The sequence below is a fragment of the Mesoplodon bidens genome (assembly GCF_964165515.1).
Source record: "Mesoplodon bidens genome assembly, chromosome: 2".
NCBI lineage: Eukaryota > Metazoa > Chordata > Mammalia > Artiodactyla > Ziphiidae > Mesoplodon > Mesoplodon bidens.
This window is the reverse complement of record NC_138177.1, coordinates 47,534,865-47,553,100: the sequence shown is the minus strand read 5'-3', so window position 1 is coordinate 47,553,100 and position 18,236 is coordinate 47,534,865. Positions and strand designations below refer to the sequence as shown.

Below are 18,236 nucleotides of genomic sequence, written 5' to 3'. Positions count from 1 at the left end.
AGATTGAGGGGTATCAAAGAAAAGGGAGGATTGACACTGAGCAGGCTCCTGTGGGGCCCTCCCAGGTACAAAAGATACCCACCCCCTTCTTGTTTATAGAAGAAGGCTTTACTCTCCTAGGCCTTCCCTGAGTTCCAAAGAGCAGATTCAAATTCAAGCAGTTACTAATTAAAGAATGCAGAAACACAGGAAAAGGAGTCAAGAAACAATAATTCAGTGATAGAACAGAGTCCTAGTTCTGCCTCAGGGAATACACATAACAATCTGATACATGTTTTCGAGTTGTTCTGCAGGAACTAAGACCCCCCCCCCCCCATCTGGTTGGAGGATGGTAAATACATGCTGAGACACCAGACTGGTGAGAACCAGAAGGTGGATGATTGAGATTCCTGGAACACCACCCTGTTTACCTCACCACCAACTAGTCCAAAGAAAGTTGTACACCCTGCAGCCCTCACCCTAAATATTGCCTTTAAAAACTCTTCCTTGGGAATTCCCTGGCGGTCCAGTGGTTAGGACTCAGTGCTTTCACTGCTGTGGCCTAGGTTCAGTCCCTGGTTGGGGAACTAAGATTCTGTAAGGCAAGCGGTGCAGCCAAAACAAAACAAAACAAAACAAAAAACACTCTTCCCTGAAAACCATTGGGGAGTTCAGGTCTTCCGAGCATGAACCACCCATTCTCCGTGCATAGTCCTTGCGATAAACCTTTTTCTGCTCCAATGCCGACGTTTCAGTTTGTTTGGCCTCACTGTATGTCGGGCACATGGACTTGGGTTCGACTACATAACTGTCTCTTGGTTATGAGAATCCTTACATGCCAGTGTTTTTCAGTTCTGTCTGAATCTTCATCTCACATCTGATACAAATCTCTCCTTACTTGACTGAGTGAGGTTGCCATCCTCCCTCTGTGCTTATTGTTGCTTCCCAGGCCAACCTTTACTGGCCATCAATATCAGACTGATGTGGTGCCCTCTGTGTGGCAGGAATTTAAATGCTGGTCACATGTAGAGTGAATCTGAGAGCAATGAAGAAATCTACCCAAAATATAGCCACCAGGTATGAGAGAGCTAGCTCCTGTAAAAATCTGTCTTTATCCCACCATCTTGGTCTGCTTGGGCTGCTAGGACAACAATACCATAGACTGGGTGACTTAAACAGCAAACATTTATTTCTCACAGTTCTGGAGGCTGGGAAGTCCAAGATCAAAGTACTCACAGGTTTGGTGTCTGGTGAGAGCCTGACACCTGCTTCATAGGCAGCCATCTTCTTGCTGTGTCCTCACAGGGCAGAAGGGGTGAGGGACCTCCCTTGGGCCTCTTTTACAAGGGCACTAATCCCATTCGCGAGAGATCAACTGTCATGACCTAATCACTTCCAAAGGCCCCACCTTCTACTACTCTCACAATGGGGATTAGGTTTCAACATATGAATTTTGGGGCACATAAATGTTCAGTCTATAGCACCCACCCAAGTGTTTGTGAAGCCACCTCAGATGGTCTATACCTCACAGATTTATCCTAGAGGCCTCTTGCCTTGGCACCCTGTTGAGGTGGTGCCAACAAAATGACCCAGGTCCAGTTGCCTTCCTCTGGTGACACTTTTATTGTTGCCATGGCCAACGGTGGGTGGCCATCTGCTCCACAGCCCTTTCTCTCAGTTCTGGCAACACACTGCTCTTTCTCCTTTTACTGGGGCATCAGGTACTCTGCAGAAGAGATGGTTAGCATCCCTGGGGATGGGGGCAGTGAAGGAGGAAAGAAACTCTCTTCCTGACCAGCATGTCCTCAAAGGCTAACCACAATCACATCTCAGTCCTCTCCTGTGGAGCAGGGATGCGACGTGGTGGAGAGCAGTACATGGTAGGACTAATTTTCCTACTCTCAGTAAGCCTTGAGTGGTGTTGGCAGGACCCTAACAGCTGGTGGTGCTCTGAACTCAGAATGTGGGATGTTTTTACACCTTTGATACTTAGCTTTAAGCCTTAGTCTCCATTCCTGAACCACAGAAAAACCTCACTCAACATTTTATAAAGACATGCACTGGAACCACATCATCAACTGTCACATAGATAACCTGACTTTATCTTGAGCCTCGTGCCAAGGACTAGGGTGAATACAAAGGATTTAATTATATTTTCCTAAAGGCAAAGTGATTTCAGTTTGATAGGAGAGACTGAGTACGTATATTAACAGAACAATGCAGAAAACAGACAAATATCCAGAACAATTACAGTAGCATATGCTTTATATTATGTCCATTTTGCAGAAAAAGGAACAAAGGCACATTTATTTAAGTGGAATGAGCCTAGATGTCTTCACTTCCATCTTTGCCCATGTTTTAAAATTATTTTTTGTTTTCACATAACTTACAGAAGAGTTGCAAAGATAGTACAGAGAGTTCCTGTATACCCTTCACCCAGCTTCCCCTAATGTTAATTATATAACCATGGTACATTTATCAAAACTAAGAAATTAACATTGATACAATACTATTAACTAAAATATGGACTTTCTTGTTTTTCATTTCACCGTTTTTTCCACTAATGCCCTTTTCCTGTACTATGATCCAATCCAAGGCATCATGTTATATTTTAGTCATCATGTCTTCTTAGTCTCCGCCAGTCTGACAGTTTCTCCAGTCTTCTCTTGTCTTTCATGACTTTAACACTTTTAAGAGTTACAGTCGGGTATTTGTAGAACGTCATTCAATTTGAGTTTTCTGATGTTTCTCATGATAAGACTGGGGTTGTGGATTTTGGAGAAGAATACCACGGTGGTGAAGTACCCTTCTCCTTGATCATATAGCAGTATAACTTATTACTGGTGAGTTGACCTTGATCACATGGTTAAGGTGGTGTCTACCAAGTTTAGAAACCAAGGTCTGAGAGCTAAGTGAATTCACTGCTAGTGGACCATGATTGCTGCTAGACCCTCCAGTGGACCGAGTTAGGAAGTATATATGTATACTAGCCTATGTATATACACGTCTATATTTCCTTTTCTACTTGCTTATTTGTCACTTCTTTCTCTGACAGCAAGAAACCTGCCTCTCCCTACCTGCAATATATTTACTTATTTGTTCAATTCAAGTATGCCCTACAAATTTACCAACTAGGCTGCAGTGTTTGTTTTCAGTTCTTTGTGTCTTTATCTTACAGTTTCAAGCAAAACATTGTTTCCCAAAGTTACTTAGGCCAGCTCACTTTTTCCCCCACTCCCTTCAGTGAGATTATGTCATACATTTGTGAAGCAGTTAGATTCATTTTTTACAATCTGCATTTCATTGTGGGTTCCCCTGACAGCCTGGTGAATTTTTGAAAATTTTGCATATAATAAAAGTCACCTTTTGTGCTATACAGGTTTTTGTGTGTGTGTTTTGACAAATGAATACAGTCATGTATCCATCACCATAGTACAATACAGAACAATTATCCTAAAAATTCCCTTGTACAGCTCCTTTGTTGTAAACCGCTTCCCTCTCCCCAAACCTGCCAACCACTGATCTGTTTTCCACCCCTATAGTTTTGCCTTTTTCAGAATGTCAAATAAATAAATGAAACCATACAATATGTAGATTTTTAGCTCTAGCTTCTATCACTTAGCAAAATACGTTTAATATTTGTCCATGTTGTTGCATGAACCTACTTCATTCCATTTTACTGTTGAGTGTGGATAAACTCATTGTGTGGATATAGGACACTTGTTTATCCATTCACCTGTTGAAAGACATTTGGGTTATTTTAGGTTTTGGCAATTATGAATAAAGCTGCTATAAACAGTCATGTATGGGTTTTTTTGTGAATACAAATTTCACACTTGGACAAATACCTAATAGTGGAATGACTGGGTTGTATAATAGGTTTATGTTTATAAGAAACTGCCAAACAGTTTTCCAGAGTGAATGTTATGCCTTGCAATCCCTTCAGCAATGAGCGAGAATTCCTATTGTTCTGCGTTTTCTCCAGCGTTTGGTTGTGCACACTCATTTTAGAGCGGAAACTGTCCCCCCACCCCAACCCAACTTCCTTGTTCCTTTTGGCCTCTGCCTTGATTACCAAATAATCTGTATTCCTGTTTTGCAGCCTGCTGGTATTAGTGAAGGTAATGATTTTAGACTACTTCATGTTTCCACTGTGTACTAAAGCACTCTTCCGTTTTTAACCTCCTCACAGACTTATAAGGCAGTTTCTGCATTCTTAAGTTGGTATGAGAGATAACAGCACCCTGCCTGAGAAGAATTTCTTTCTGACTTTCTCAAACCCCTGCTTTTGTGAGCCTCTTAGCTCTCTACTCATTTCAGCTTCTTTTTAGCGTAACCAAATGAATCCACTGAAATACAAGGGTGGTCAAGGGTCTTCACTAGACCCTGTAATGGCTATGGATCCGGCAGGATAGACCACTCCATGTGGCTTTCCAGCTGGGTGGCTGGGTCTTAATTCATCAGGAAGGAGCCATGTGTCAGGTCCCTGATCAAAGTCCCTACCTCCTACCTCAGCAGCTCACACATTCTTGTAGTCATGAGAGTCTTCATTTGACATCTCTTCTCCATGTTTCATCTGACTGTTCTCACTCTGTGCAGATGACTGATAGGCCACATAATCCTTTAAGGCCAGGAAACTCCCTGACTGCATGACAGGTTGGATGTGGGTCTCTGGACCATCTGTCCTGCCCTCTACATGGTCTGTGTTTGAGGATGTCGCTTCCTTCTCCTCCTGCTGCTGGTTTCCACTGGGATCTGGTGGTACATTTTCATAATCTCTGCAGCACTGAAAAGTTCCCCAGGGCTGCTTCCCTTGGATGGTCTCAAGATCCAACACTGCCATGTTGACATAATCATTTGAGGTCTGAGAAGACCCTTCCCCATCGTTGAGTGGATAACTGCTCTCAGTTCCTGGAGACCCCAAACTGGTGCAGTCACTGGCGTTCCCACAGCCCTCATCTATTTCTTCAGTCAACTCCAGCACCTTGGTACTTGGGAGGATGAAGAGGTTCCCAGGAGGGCTGTTGGTAGAAGCTAAAGTCTCAGCAATCTCCTTTGCTGTGGGGATATTGACATAATCTCTTGAATCCTCTGAAGAAGTGCTTGGGCAATCTCCTGAAGCTCTGACGTTGACATAGTGCACTGAGGGAGTGAGGTTTCCACACATCTGAGGCCCCATGGTATTGTCATAGATGCCCACTGCATACCTCATGGCATGAGTATGGGCTCTGTGCACATGGAGGGCATCACCTGCTTGGGAGGGCTATGAGTAAGAAGAGAAAGCCAGTGACAAGATAGAAGTAGAAACATGGACAAAACCTTTCTTCTTCCCTGACCAGTACTACTACAACTAATGGTTCTTCCTCTCAGTTCTTCACTTTGGAGAAAAGGTCTGAATCAGGGATCTCAAACCTCAAGGCTTCAGATGCTAGGTAGGAATAAGTGAAGTAGGCTGAGTTTAAGGAAAGCAGCAGTGTAAATTTGACAATAAATTGCAACTGTTTTTTGGCCACACTGTGGGGTTTCAATGGGGAGTGGGGGAAGTATTATGAATTGGAGAGAGCCTGTCACACCCCAGAGCACACTGAGGTGCGGCATAGTGGTTAAAGGTAGAGGCTTAGGCTCAGACTGAGGGTGCAAGTCCCAGGCCTCACCACTCTGTGCTGAGTTTGGGCAAGTTACCTAATCTCACTGTGCCTTAGTTTCCTAACTTATAAAATGGGTATAATCATAATAATATCTACACCATGAGGGTTTTGTGAGGAGTAAATGGATTACTGACCGTAAAGCGTTTAGAATAGCTCCTGGCACAAAGAAAACACTAAAAAATGCTTGTTGTTGTATTAGTATAGGGGCAGCTGACACGCAGATCAGCTGATTATGGCCAATTAGAGATGCTAGTCTGTTGTTTCCAGAACTTCTGATTTTCAAGAAAAGCTGGACATCTGGACTTTAATGTGAAAGCTTTTAGGTTTTTAAATGTTGCCAACTGGTTCAAAATCTCCTTCAAACACTACAGAGTACAATCCAAACATGTTTGTGGGCTTAAGCCAGTTTGAAATCTAAACTCTAGATGCAAAATTCCCTCAGGGCCCACCTGAGTCCTACAAGTAGCTTTAGCAATGGAGTTTCCTCTGCTCTTCCTTTTATCAGCCACTTAGACTTACTGCCCCAGGAAGTCTTAGAAGCAGGAGCAGAGCCCAAGGATGGGACATGCAAGAGGAAGAGGAAGCAAAGGTGGCAACATGGAGTGGCCGCATGGTAATCAACCTAAGCCCCTGAGTGAAGAAAGGCTGGGTAACAACCGAATTAGCAGCAGCTGCAGCATGGCTGTACTTACCCAAGGATGGTCACAAAACCAAAGGAATTGATTCTTTTAACAAGCTAATGAGAACTTATCTTTGGAAATAAGCACCCTGATCTTCAAAATAGTCCCTCTACTGTCCCTGGTGTGACTCCTCCTGGGGAGCTGCCTTCAGAGCCAGACTACAAGACACAAGGGATTATTGTTATTAATTGTAATAGTCCCCTGGTAACCTCAAAGGTATCCCCGACGTGCTCAGTGCTTTCTACGCCAGTTACAGTGCTGAGTGAACTTATGAGTATTTCTGCTATGGAGGAGGATTGAAACAATTTGACATAGGCTCAGAAGTAATTGCCAAAGTAGGACTTTAAGAGTATTTTGAGCACCAACAGCACTGTTGGAATATTTAGGTACCCTCCCAAGGTGATTACTTTGAAGGGGACAACACTCATTTGGAAAACACATTTCAGTTCTAACATCATGTCCTTGAATACATGTGCCCTGCTGCCTTTCCTAAAATCCCAAGTGCTTGCTCCTCTCTTTCTAAATTTTTTGCCTTGGGTGGTAGGGAAGTCCTGAGGCTAGTCTTCCCAATTTATTAATAGGGCCTCGGGGGTGGGGGGCAGGGGTGTGTGTGTTCCAAAGGACATGCTGTTTGCAGTGAAACAAGAGCCAAGACCTAGAACTCTTGCACTTCAGCTCTTCTGCCAGAGACATATCATTTCTCCCAAACGGGTTGTCATTTCACTTGACTCTTACCACATGCTCAGAGGGAGGGCTGTCAGAATTTCTGGAGAGGAGGCTCTCGGTACTGAAAATACGAATACTTCTTGACGGATGTCTTCCTGAAAGGACAGAGAACAAACCCTGAACATAGTCAGCCAGTCCTCCGAGTGCTTCAGCCTGTACAATTCCTGCATCTTGGGTGAAGTGGGTTTGTGTGATGTCTGGGGTTCGGGGCCTGACGTTCTGTGGGGAGAGGGTCAGAGCTACAGGGATGATGTGCTAAGAGACCCAGAACCCTCCTCAGCTAGCTGAGGACAAAAGGATACTAGCACAGGAATTGAGGAGGCTGGGAAGGAGGCTCCTGGGGCGAACCCTCCCTCCCTTGAGGCTGGAGGCTATTTTCTCCTTCTGTATGTCTTTCCCAATGCTAGACATACCCAGCTGTCGCCTGCTAACTTACGTCAAGAAAAATCAAAGCTGCTGTCTATGTAATCAAACCATCATGCTGTACTCCATAAACTTATACGGTGATGTATGTCAATTTTTTATCAATGAAATTGGAAAAAGAAACAAACAAAACCCCCAACCCAGATGACTTCCCACTCCCTTCTTCGAGCTCTCCAAGCCCCCACTGGAGTCGCATCTTGCAGTCTATCTATCCCATTCTCTCTCATGCTCCCTGAAGGGCAGAAAGGTCTGCAACTTTAGAGAAAGTTGCTTCCAGGTGAGAGGTACATTCCGGGGGTAGAAGTTCTGTAGGTCTGGACTCCATGGATTAGAAAGAAAAACCTACCCAGCTCTTCTTGTCTTCGGGGCAAGAGGTCATAAATATTTTTGGCTCCTTGTCTGGGTCGAGGCAGAGTCAGCAAGGGCATGACGGTAACTTGGAAGTAAGGAACTCGCCCTGCAAGGCAATGAGAGACACGGAGGTCATGGCTGGGCCCAGCTGCACAGAATGCGGGGCCTCTTGGGGATGAGATGGTCCCAGAAAATATTGCCCACCCTCACCATGTATCATGAAAAATACGTTTTCAGACTTGACCAATTCCCTTTGAGCTAGAAGCATAGGGGACTCAGTGGACAGAAGCAGGGCACAGGGATACCAGGGCAATGACTTTCAAAATGGAGCTCCACTCAGCACTGAGCCTTATGGAGCCACAGCTTAGGATCCCAAGGGAGACAATGACCTGTGTGTCAGGTAAGAACAGAGGACTACCCAAGCCAACAGTTTATCTCTGGAGGGTAAACTGGGCTTTAAATACCAGGCTAGTTGATTGATCCTAGTGTGTCTCAACTTGGGACAAACAAGGGACTCACGCTTCTTCCATTTGCTCCAGTTCCACAGGATGCAGAAAACTGTGACAACCACGAGGATGGCAAGGAGTCCCGCAAACCCAGAAAAGATGCTGCTGCTGTGGTCTTTAGCTCTGCGAGGAAAACCAAATGCCATGACCCAGCCATAGGAGGGTGGGAAGCTGGAGAAGATGCTTCCTTTAGGAGGTAGGGCTCGAGGATTTGGAATGAGAGCCCGGTGAAGGAAAGCTGAGGTGGGGTGGGCTGGGTGGTGGAAGAGAGGGTCACCTTCCCTTGGAGAGAGGGAAATAGGACATGGGAGAAGGGACCTATCCCATTTGAATGCCTACTGGATGCCAGTGTTTTGCATGTGAACCTTATTTAATCTGTACAACAATCCCATTTCTCTTTGTGACCAAGGAATCCGAGAATTAGACTCAGAAAGGTAGAGTAACATGTCAAAGATCACATAGGTAGGAAAGAGCATGATGGAACGTGAGTCTAGGTCTGTTTGGGCCCAAAGACTGTTCTTTCTATGGCTTCACACTGTCTTCCAAACTTGTAATGTCAAGTCCACCTGCTCCCGCTTCCCCCATTCCCTGCTCCTGGGCTTTCTGTCTTGCTCGAAGGAGAAGATTACCCAACTTACAATTAGGGAACAGCTCTGGGACAAGAGTCCAGGTTGCCTGCACTTGAATAACCCCTGTAGCACCAACTTGTGGAGCTGGTCTCCAAGCAACACTCTGTTGTTCTGCAGAATTTAACCAATGCAAATGCACGGAGCAAGTTCTGGGTTACTTGCAGTTCCCAGGCAGGCACGGAGTTACTGCTCTGCTTTGCCTATAAGAAGCAGCCGATTGACGTTACAGAAGGACTCACTAGCAGACCTGCTCCCCCAATTACTAGAAACCAGGTCATCTATCAGGGAAGATTTTTGTCCTCCTGAGTTCTAGGCTTGTTTACCCAACTCTGTATTGGACATTTCCACAAGGTTGCCTAATAGACATTTCAAACCAAAAATGTCTGAAACAGAACTCCTGTTTTCCCCCCCACAAACCTGCCCCTCTGGTGTTTCCCATCATCTAATGACTCGGCCAAAAACGTTGGAGCCATCCTTGAATGTTTTCTTTCTTTCACACCCCACTTCTAGTTAACCAGCAGATTCTGTCTGCTCATCCCTGGGCATCTATCCAAACCAGTCACCTCTTGCTCCTCCATTACCACCACCCTGGTCCGAACCACCGTGCATTCCAAGTGGACCTTTGCAAGAACCTCTCTAATGGGTCTCCTTGCTTTCACTCTTGGCCCCAACACACTACCTTCACACACGGGCCAGAGTGATCCTCTAAACGGTACATCAGATCACGTCCCTCCTCTGCTTGCAACCCCCCATGACTTCCTATCACACTTGGGATAACATCCGTAGTCCCTACCCAGTGAGGACTTCATGGCCTCTTCTGTTCTAGCCTCTGCCTGCCTCTGACCTCCTTTCCTACCACTTTCCCTCTGACCTTGACCGCCAGGACTCCGTGCTGTTCCTGGTAAAGCAGTCTGGTCTCTCAGACCTGCTGCTCCCTCTCCCATAGCTCAGTCCCTCATTTCATTCAGGTCTCTTCTGAAATGTCACCTCCTCAGACAGGTCCTCCCTGGCCACACCCTCCCTCGTACTCTCAATCCCCTTACTCTGTCCTGGTTTTTCCTCAGAGCACTTATGACTGACTGACATTATGTTATCCATGCATTTGTTCATCTGTTTCTATCTGACTCTCCCACTTGACTGTAAGCTCCAGGAGGTCATGAACTTGTCTGTCTGGTTCACCTGGTGCCTGGAACAGTGCCTGGTGTTCAGTAGGGGCCGGATGAATATTTGTTAAATTAATGAATGAGTAAATTATCAAACAAATGAATGAATATAGAAATAGGATATTTTTGCCGGAAGAGTTGCAGGGTTCTGACATTTTACGAATTCATTCCCCATCAATGCCTCTGTCCACCTGCAAATGGCATGTATTTGTTTGTCATGGTAATGATATTTACCTCCCCAAACTACAGTGATTTGAAATTTATTATTTTGAGCTGTGCTGTTATGATAGCACTGAACTTTATACCTCCCACTGTCAAAGTTTCAATGACTGATGGATTTTTTATTTAATATAATATTGAAGCTTTTAGCTGTAAAATTTACATCTATGATTAGTTCTGTGGGGTTTTATGTTCTAAGGATATATCTTTATCATATCTATGATTCCATTTTTATTCATGGCAAGTTTTTAGGGCCCCAAAACACATGAAAAAAGTGGGCTTTCTGTTTCCATCAGAGTGGGAACTAGTTTTTGTTTCTTTGAGGAGTGATTGGTGGGACCTGAGACAGGAATGATTGAGGACAGCAATCAGGGCCTCTGAGCGTGAGAAATCCAACCAGGCCAGGCAGCTAGCTCTAAGGAAATGCTGTGTTATCATATTTCGTCTCCCCCTATCAACTCCTTTTTCTCCTCAATACCCATTTCTTTCCTCCAAGCAGTTCTGAGTAAACTTCTCTGAGCCCGGAGTTTATTGGTCTCAGGGGACCACCCTGGTGAGGGGTGGCAATGCTGCTGGGGTAGAAGCCTCCCAGGGTAGACCAGGGCCCTCTGTCTAAATCAGGGGAGGGGAGAGCTCACCACCCGGGCCACTTACGTGTCTGGGCTGCCGAGGGTTTCCTGCAGAGTGCTGGGCTGTGAGGTCCTCCCTCTGATTTCTGAGCGGGTCGGTATGGTGACATCCATTATCCCAGGACTGTCTCTGGCTTCAGCTCCTCCTTCTAAGCCTTCTCTTAATCGTCATCTGCTTGCCAGCCTGTCTGCCACTTTCCCTGACTCTTCCTAAATTGCTGACTCCTAGGAGAAAAGGCAGAATTGGTTTGTGTTTTACAGATAATCCTGTGTGGTATAGTCACTTTTTTTTAGTAGATAAGAATGACAGAACTCCTCCTGGTCTCCATGTCTTCCGAACATTCCCTAACATACAACTTTTTACTCTCAAAATTCATCTTCTTAAATCTTTATTTACCAAAGTCCCTCACAAATAAAGTCTATTGGTTTTTATTTCTTTCTTTCTAAAGCTTCCCGTCTATCTTTCTAGAACTTTCTACCCCCCAATCAACTCTCTACCTTGCCTGTATCCCTTAAATGTCAGGCTGACGACCCAAAATATGAAACAACAGGTTTGGTTCTACCTTGATGTAGCTGCGATGCCGACTGCAGGAGGGGCGAGCTCGTCTGGGTGTGGTGCTCCGCAGCGAGGCTCAGGGGGAAGCCAGCGTCTCTGCCTTGTGGGGGGGATGTGAGGGGCACTGATGGGGAAACTGCCAAGAAGGCAGAGACAGGCTCCGTGAGAAGCTCATCTTCCCCCAACCCCCAAAGCAGAGAGAAGAGAGCAAACACTTTGCCAGAATGGAAACAGAGAGTCAGCGACAGGAAGCAACACCACCAACGTGCTAATGAAGCATGGGGCCCAGGAAAGGCTGCTCAGCTCTTAATAAGATAGAAGCAATCATGTCTGCACGCCGTTCCCTGGGCTGGCCGGCGCGCTGTGTTCTGGGGGGAGCGTGATTCAAGATGGGGCAAGGTGGTGGGGGATTTGTGATTGTTCGCCCTAGGTTTCTGAGACACTGAGAATTTTATAAGCCTCCAGATTTACAATGTTTGTTTCAGCAGACCTAAAGAGCACTGGGAGGTGCTTTTTAGAAACAAATGCAGATCCCTGGCACCCGCTGCTGATTCGTGGGCGGAGGGTGCAGACGGGGACCGGTGGTTTTCATAAACACTTCCCAGGTGATTTTGACAGAACTGGTCTGTGTTTCACATTTTGAGGACCTCTGCTCTGGGTACGAGCCCTAGAATGAAGCTGAAGCAGGACTGACATGGCCCCGGGGGCCTGCCCTCGGGGCCCCCGGCTGCTGGCTGGCTTGCTTACATAGGGCTCTTCAAGAGAAGATCCATCCTAGTCTGGCCTGTTGTGCACCTATCTCAGAAGCTGGAAGATTCACACTCCGTGTCTACCCAAAGTGTCCCAAACGTCAAAGTTTTTTTTTTTTAAATAAATTTATTATTTATTTACTTTTGGCTGCATTGGGTCTTCGTTGCTGCACGCGGGCTTTCTCTAGTTGTGGCGAGAGGGGGCTGCTCTTCGTTGTGGTGCACGGGCTTCTCATTGCGGCGGCTTCTCTTGTTGCTGAGCACGGGCTCTAGGCGCGTGGGCTTCAGTAGTTGTGGCTCACGGGCTTAGTTGCTCCGCGACACGTGGGATCTTCCCCAACCAGGGATCGAACCTGTGTCCCTTGCACTGGCAGGAGGATTCTTTTTTTTAACATCTTTATTGGAGTATAATTGCTTTACAGTGGTGTGTTAGTTTCTGCTTTATAACAAAGTGAATCAGCTATACATATACATATAACCCCATATCTCCTCCCTCTTGCGTCTCCCTCCCACCCCTCTAGGTGGTCACAAAGCACCGAGCTGATCCCCCTGTGCTATGCAGCTGCTTCCCACTAGCTATCTATTTTACATTTGGTAGTGTGTATATGTCCATGCCACTCTCTCACTTCGTCCCAGCTTACCCTTCCCCCTCCCCATGTCCTCAAGTCCATTCTCTACGTCTGCATCTTTATTCTTATCCTGCCCCTAGGTTCTTCAGAACCATTTCTTTTCTTGTTAAGATTGGCAGGCGGATTCTTAATCACTGTGCCACAAGGGAAGTCCCTTCAAAGATTGTTCGAAGTTTTTTTTCTAGCTTTCTCCCCCTCTTCCTTTTACGCATTTCCTGACACTCTTTCATCTTGGGAGAGTCCAAGGAGAAGGGGCCACTAAGACTATTAGTGAAGAAGAGCCTCTGATGTCACTTTCCACAAGGAAATGGATTCCCAGCTGGATGGCAGGGAAGCCAGCCAGTGCCTCATCACATGTTTCTCTCTCTCTCTCTTTTTTTTTAAATAAATTTATTTGTTTTATTTATTTATTTTTGGCTGCGTTGGGTCTTCATTGCTGCGCACAGGCTTTCTCTAGTTGCGGTGAGCGGGGGCTACTCTTCGTTGCAGTGTGCAGGCTTCTCATTGCGGTGGCTTCTCTTGTTGTGGAGCACAGGCTCTAGAGCGCAGGCTCAGTAGTTGTGGCGCACGGGCTTAGTTGCTCTGCGGCATGTGGGATCTTCCCGGACCAGGGCTTGAACCCGTGTCCCCTGAATCGGCAGGTGGATTCTTAACCACTGTGCCACCAGGGAAGTCCCACATGCTTCTCTCTTAAGTCATCCCAGTGGACACTGAAGCCTCAGCTTCCCTGAGGTGTCAGTGCCTGCCCTGTGTCCAGGCTCCCAGAGGGCCCCCAGGGGAAAGGTCTGCAGGTTGGCCCTGGCCAGCTCTCCCCTGGGCTCTGCCAGTGCAGGTCCTTGCTGTCTTCCCTCCAAGTAACCTTACCTGGGAGGAAGCAGAGATGACTCAGAGGCAGCTGGTTCTAGAGCTGGAAACTGGGTCTCTGTCTGCCTCTCCTTTGGGTGGGTCTGAGTAAGAACTAGGACTCCTCACAGGGGAAGAAGATCCATTGCTGCATCACACTTGTGGCTGGGACCGAAGGAAGAGAGAGGGCTCTACAGGCCTGTCTGGAGCCATTGGTGCCAATAGGGGATGGTGTGTGGACTGGGAACTTGGAAGATGGTACATGGGAAGTGCAGATAGAACCAAACCTCAGCACACTGACAGCTACTTAAAAAAAAATTTTTTTTTTCAAGAACTTCCCCTGCCTGTGATCATCTCAAGGTCTTATCATGTTATCTTATCTACCCAGTCTGCTTGAGTCAGACTAATCTCTCCAGTCTTCTGATTTTCTCCTGCCCCCACGTTTGAGTGAAACAGCCTCCTCATAGAAAGTTCCCAGGCTTCAGAGTGAGCTCTGGGTTTCCAGGCCCTGGCTGCATCACTTTCCCCTGCTCTCCTTTCCCTCCCCATGGTGCGTAAACCAATCAAACCCACCACTCGAAACACAAAATAGATACCTGAAGTTATTCATCGTGATAGTGGAAGAAAACTACTCACTCCTGGGTGACAGGGTATGTGTTTTAAACCTGATTGCTCTAGTGTTGGCTTTTAACCACTCTTAATGACTTGAGGGGTTGAATGTGACACATGATTCTAAAGTATTAAGATTGGTTTTAGGGCTTCTCTGGTGGCGCAGTGGTTGAGAGTCCGCCTGCCCATGCAGGGGACACGGGTTTGTGCCCTGGTCCGGGAGGATCCCGCCTGCCGCGGAGCGGCTGGGCCCGTGAGCCATGGCCGCTGAGCCTGAGCGTCCGGAGCCTGTGCTCCGCAACGGGAGAGGCCACAGTGGTGAGAGGCCCGCGTACCGCAAAAAAACAACAAAGAAAACCAAAATTGGTTTTAAATAGACAACTTAAGCATCCAAGCAAGCAAAGCCCTTTGAGGGGGCGGGGCTCCATGCTAAACGTTGTTGCTAATACCAAAAATCTTTCAGAATCCTCTCAGGAAAAAGAGCACTGGGTTAAGAGTATCAGGTCTTAAATTACTACCTGGGTGATGTCGGGCAGGTCCTCTAATCTTTTTGGCTGTTTCCTTGGATGCAAAGTGACGATAATAATAGTGTTTAGGTAATGGTGTTGTGAGAATTAATTGGACGAACAGTGAAAAATGCTTGGCTTAGGACTTGGCTTATGCAACAGCTCATTAAATGGGGCCGCTATTATCATGTCATCTCCTGATGCATGAGACTCATTTCCTTACACTTAATGGACTGCTCTCTCAGGCCTTTCTTCCTTTCTCGATGCTTAATCTGCCTACCTTCTGCGTGGTCGTTTATTCTTTAAGCACATATCTCTGGGACATCTCCCACCGCACAGTACCAGGCACTGGCTTTGCACATAAAACAGAAGCTGTCCCGGCTCTCCTGCCGTGGTCAGTCTCGGATGGCCACCCCCTTGCAGGCACTCTGTACTCCAAGCAGACCCAGCTCATTGTTACTTTCGGACTCTAGGCCTTTGCACTAGTTCCTTCATTTTATCAGCAGATTCTTTTTCTCTTGTAGAATTCCAATAAAATCACATTTTAAGAGTTTATACTGGTTATTTCTGGGTTGTGGGGCTTGAGGTATTTTGTTATTTTCTTTTTTGGACCCATTGTTTGAATTTTTGCAAAGATCAAGTGTCATTTTTATAAAAAATAAAATTGTAATTTAAAAAAATGTGCCCTAAGCATCACCACTTCTGTGAAGCCCTTTGCACCTGGAACTGGATTCTTGCTCTTCTGTGTCTCCATGGCACCACGTGTAATAGCACCTCTCAATTGTTAGGATTAGTTGTTTAAATGTGTGTCTCCCCAAGTAGATTTTGAACCCTCTCAGGGCAGAGACTGTGTTTTAATTTATTACATCTCTGGCATTTGGCATGGTGCCTGACTGGAGAAGTTCTCTCAGGTGCTTATTGCTGCTGTGAATTTATGGCTTCAGTGTGTAACAGGGTGAGATATTGAGAAAGAAATGAGTGTCCTCGTCTTTTTCCTGCTGTGCACTAATGGGCCAAAGGACAAAGCCATCTCTGTACTGCTCTCCCTACACCTCACAGGAAGGGCAACCTGAGGTCCTGGGTTGGGTCTCCTTTGTCCTAGGAAGGGGTTAACAGTGGCTTTTGTATTTCTGGGCCCCCCAAAATGCCAAAATTGCCCTGTGTGAAAGACAACTGCAGCCGGGCTTTGTTTTTGAAGGTCTGGGGGCTGGGACAGTGGAGCAGGATGACAGCTGGAGCCTTAATGGCAGCAATCCCACCCCTCTACGCTCATTTGCTCGTGTCCTGGAGGCCTTCTCCAGTCCAGGCATGTCTGAAACAGAACAAAGGCAGCAAATACCTTCCTTTTAAGTTAACGTTGTGAGAAAGCAGGATTAGGACAAAACGATTTAGAAAGTACAGAAATATTTCTTCCACCTCTCTGCTCCCTGCCCCACTCAACCAAAGGTCCTTGGGAAGAGCGAGGAGAATTTGGAAGCAAGGAGTGTGACCAGACTAGGGGATAGCTTCTGTCCCCTCCGCTAAGCTCCAGTGGAGGAGGCGGGTTGGCACTGCCGACAGGAAAGCGAACCCTTTCCTTAAGCTTGGTGTCCTGAGAGAAGGCCAACCTCAGCCAGCTTGGTCCTTCTGGAGTTCTTCGTTTGGCAGCCTCCCCCTGAGTCCTGGCAGCTGGAGAGCCACGGGGCATAGATAGCTGTGAGGCTGACAGCCCGGTCTTCCCTCAGCCCCAGAGCTGTGAGAGACCTGGCTTCCATCCCCTGAGCCCATACAGGCAGAGAGGCTCTGGCAGGAGGGTGATGACTCCTTAGCAGAGGGAGCAGGGTGGGTAGTCACATCAAGAATCAGATTAGAGCACAGCGTAGGTCAGAGGAGGTGCTGAGAGCAGAGGGCCTGCCTGGGGACCAGGCAGCAGCATGACAACAGGATTGGGAAGCTGGAATGGGGAAGGCACAGGTCAAGATGGTTTTCTTTGTTTCCTTCTTGTGTGAGTGAATAAAATATTTCAATCATTTCATTAACTAGGGCATCCTGAACAAGCTGGGGTGGCAAGCAATATATCTTAATTTTTCTGAACAAGCATTTTCTTTTCACTATTTTGTGTGTCATAGGACAACAGCATGACAGTGAGGCTTGAATTTACCTGTATCCCTTAGTATTAGCCTAGGCCCATGTGTGGCATGTGTGCTAGCTAAAGCTGCATTACTGTCCTTCCATTTTCCCTTGACTGCAGCCACACAATAGCCAAAGTGATCCCCTTAAACTGTAAGATAGATCATTGGAATCCTCAGTTAAAACCCTCCAATGAATTCCTGTTTCATGAAAGCCAAACTTATACTGGCTTATAGGTTCTTGCGTCCACTTCCAGCCCTCCATCTCCGAACTTATCTCTTCACTTTCCCACTTGGTCACTCAGTGCCAATCCTGGCTTCCCTGCATGTCTTCAAACAAAGCAAGAGCACCTGCCTCAGGGCCTTTGCACTTGCTATGCCCTTTGTTTTGAATCTCTTTCCTCTCCATATTTACCTAGCTCACCCTTTTACTTCCTTCACTTCTCTTCACAGTCTTCTTTGTCAGAGAGGGCTTCCCTGACCACTCTACAAAAGAGCAACCCTCATGCCCTGTGCTCCCTATTTTCCTTACACCACTTTACTTTTCTCCTTGGTCCTTGTTACCATTCCATATGCTCTGTATTTACTTGTTTGTTTTGTCTCTCTTCACAAGACTAAATTCAAAAAGGTCAGGGTCTTTGTTTTGTTCCCTGTTGTATCCCCAGTGCATACATTGGTGCCTGGCATAATAAATACTTGATGAATGAATGAGTGGACCAATATTCAAGTGGAGGAGATGAGACCATAAAAAATGACTAGCAGAGGCCTCTCACAGATCTTGGCCAGTGCTAGCTAGTTTGGTGCTAGATTTGACTTGATTTAGAAAAGAAGAGAAACAGATTTCTTGTACTTTAAGGGCTATGGAACAATTTGTCTTTGTTGAAGGTGTGAGTGGCTGAGTCCCAAGTGAAGCCTGCAGGTACTGTCCCAGTATGCAGTAGTGCTCAATGCACACACAATGCCACATTTCAGGGAAGATAAAGCAATGGAGAAACACCATCTAGACATTCTCTTATGGTTATTAATAGCAATTTTAGACACCAGAGCGAGAAAGAGTGTCAGAGTTGGAGAGACCCTTAGGTCACACAGCCAATTAGCAGCAGGGTTGGGACTATAACACAGGCCTTCTAATTCCCAGGCCAGCTCTTTCCACCAAAGCTCAAATGAGCCACTTTGCTCCTCTAATTTTATGACATTCCATTGGGTTAGATCTCTGGATTTCCGAACTACTGTTCTTCTTCACAGCAAATTCCAAAGCAGAACAGCCAGATAACAATCTCAGC

General features: G+C 46.3%; 1 protein-coding gene across 1 annotated transcript; it reads right to left on the bottom strand.

Moving 5' to 3' along the window:
- Window positions 1–1,232: 1,232 nt before the first annotated feature.
- Window positions 1,233–11,759, bottom strand: LAX1 (lymphocyte transmembrane adaptor 1). The gene is made up of 6 exons (XM_081218185.1): window positions 11,517–11,759; window positions 10,979–11,178; window positions 8,327–8,436; window positions 7,803–7,913; window positions 7,043–7,128; window positions 1,233–5,242 (listed from the first exon to the last, which is right to left on the bottom strand). Exons 2-6 carry the CDS (start codon window positions 11,065–11,067, stop codon window positions 4,499–4,501), a joined length of 1,140 nt encoding a protein of 379 aa, XP_081074311.1. The 5' UTR covers window positions 11,068–11,178; window positions 11,517–11,759; the 3' UTR covers window positions 1,233–4,498.
- Between the last annotated feature and the right edge of the window lie 6,477 nt (window positions 11,760–18,236).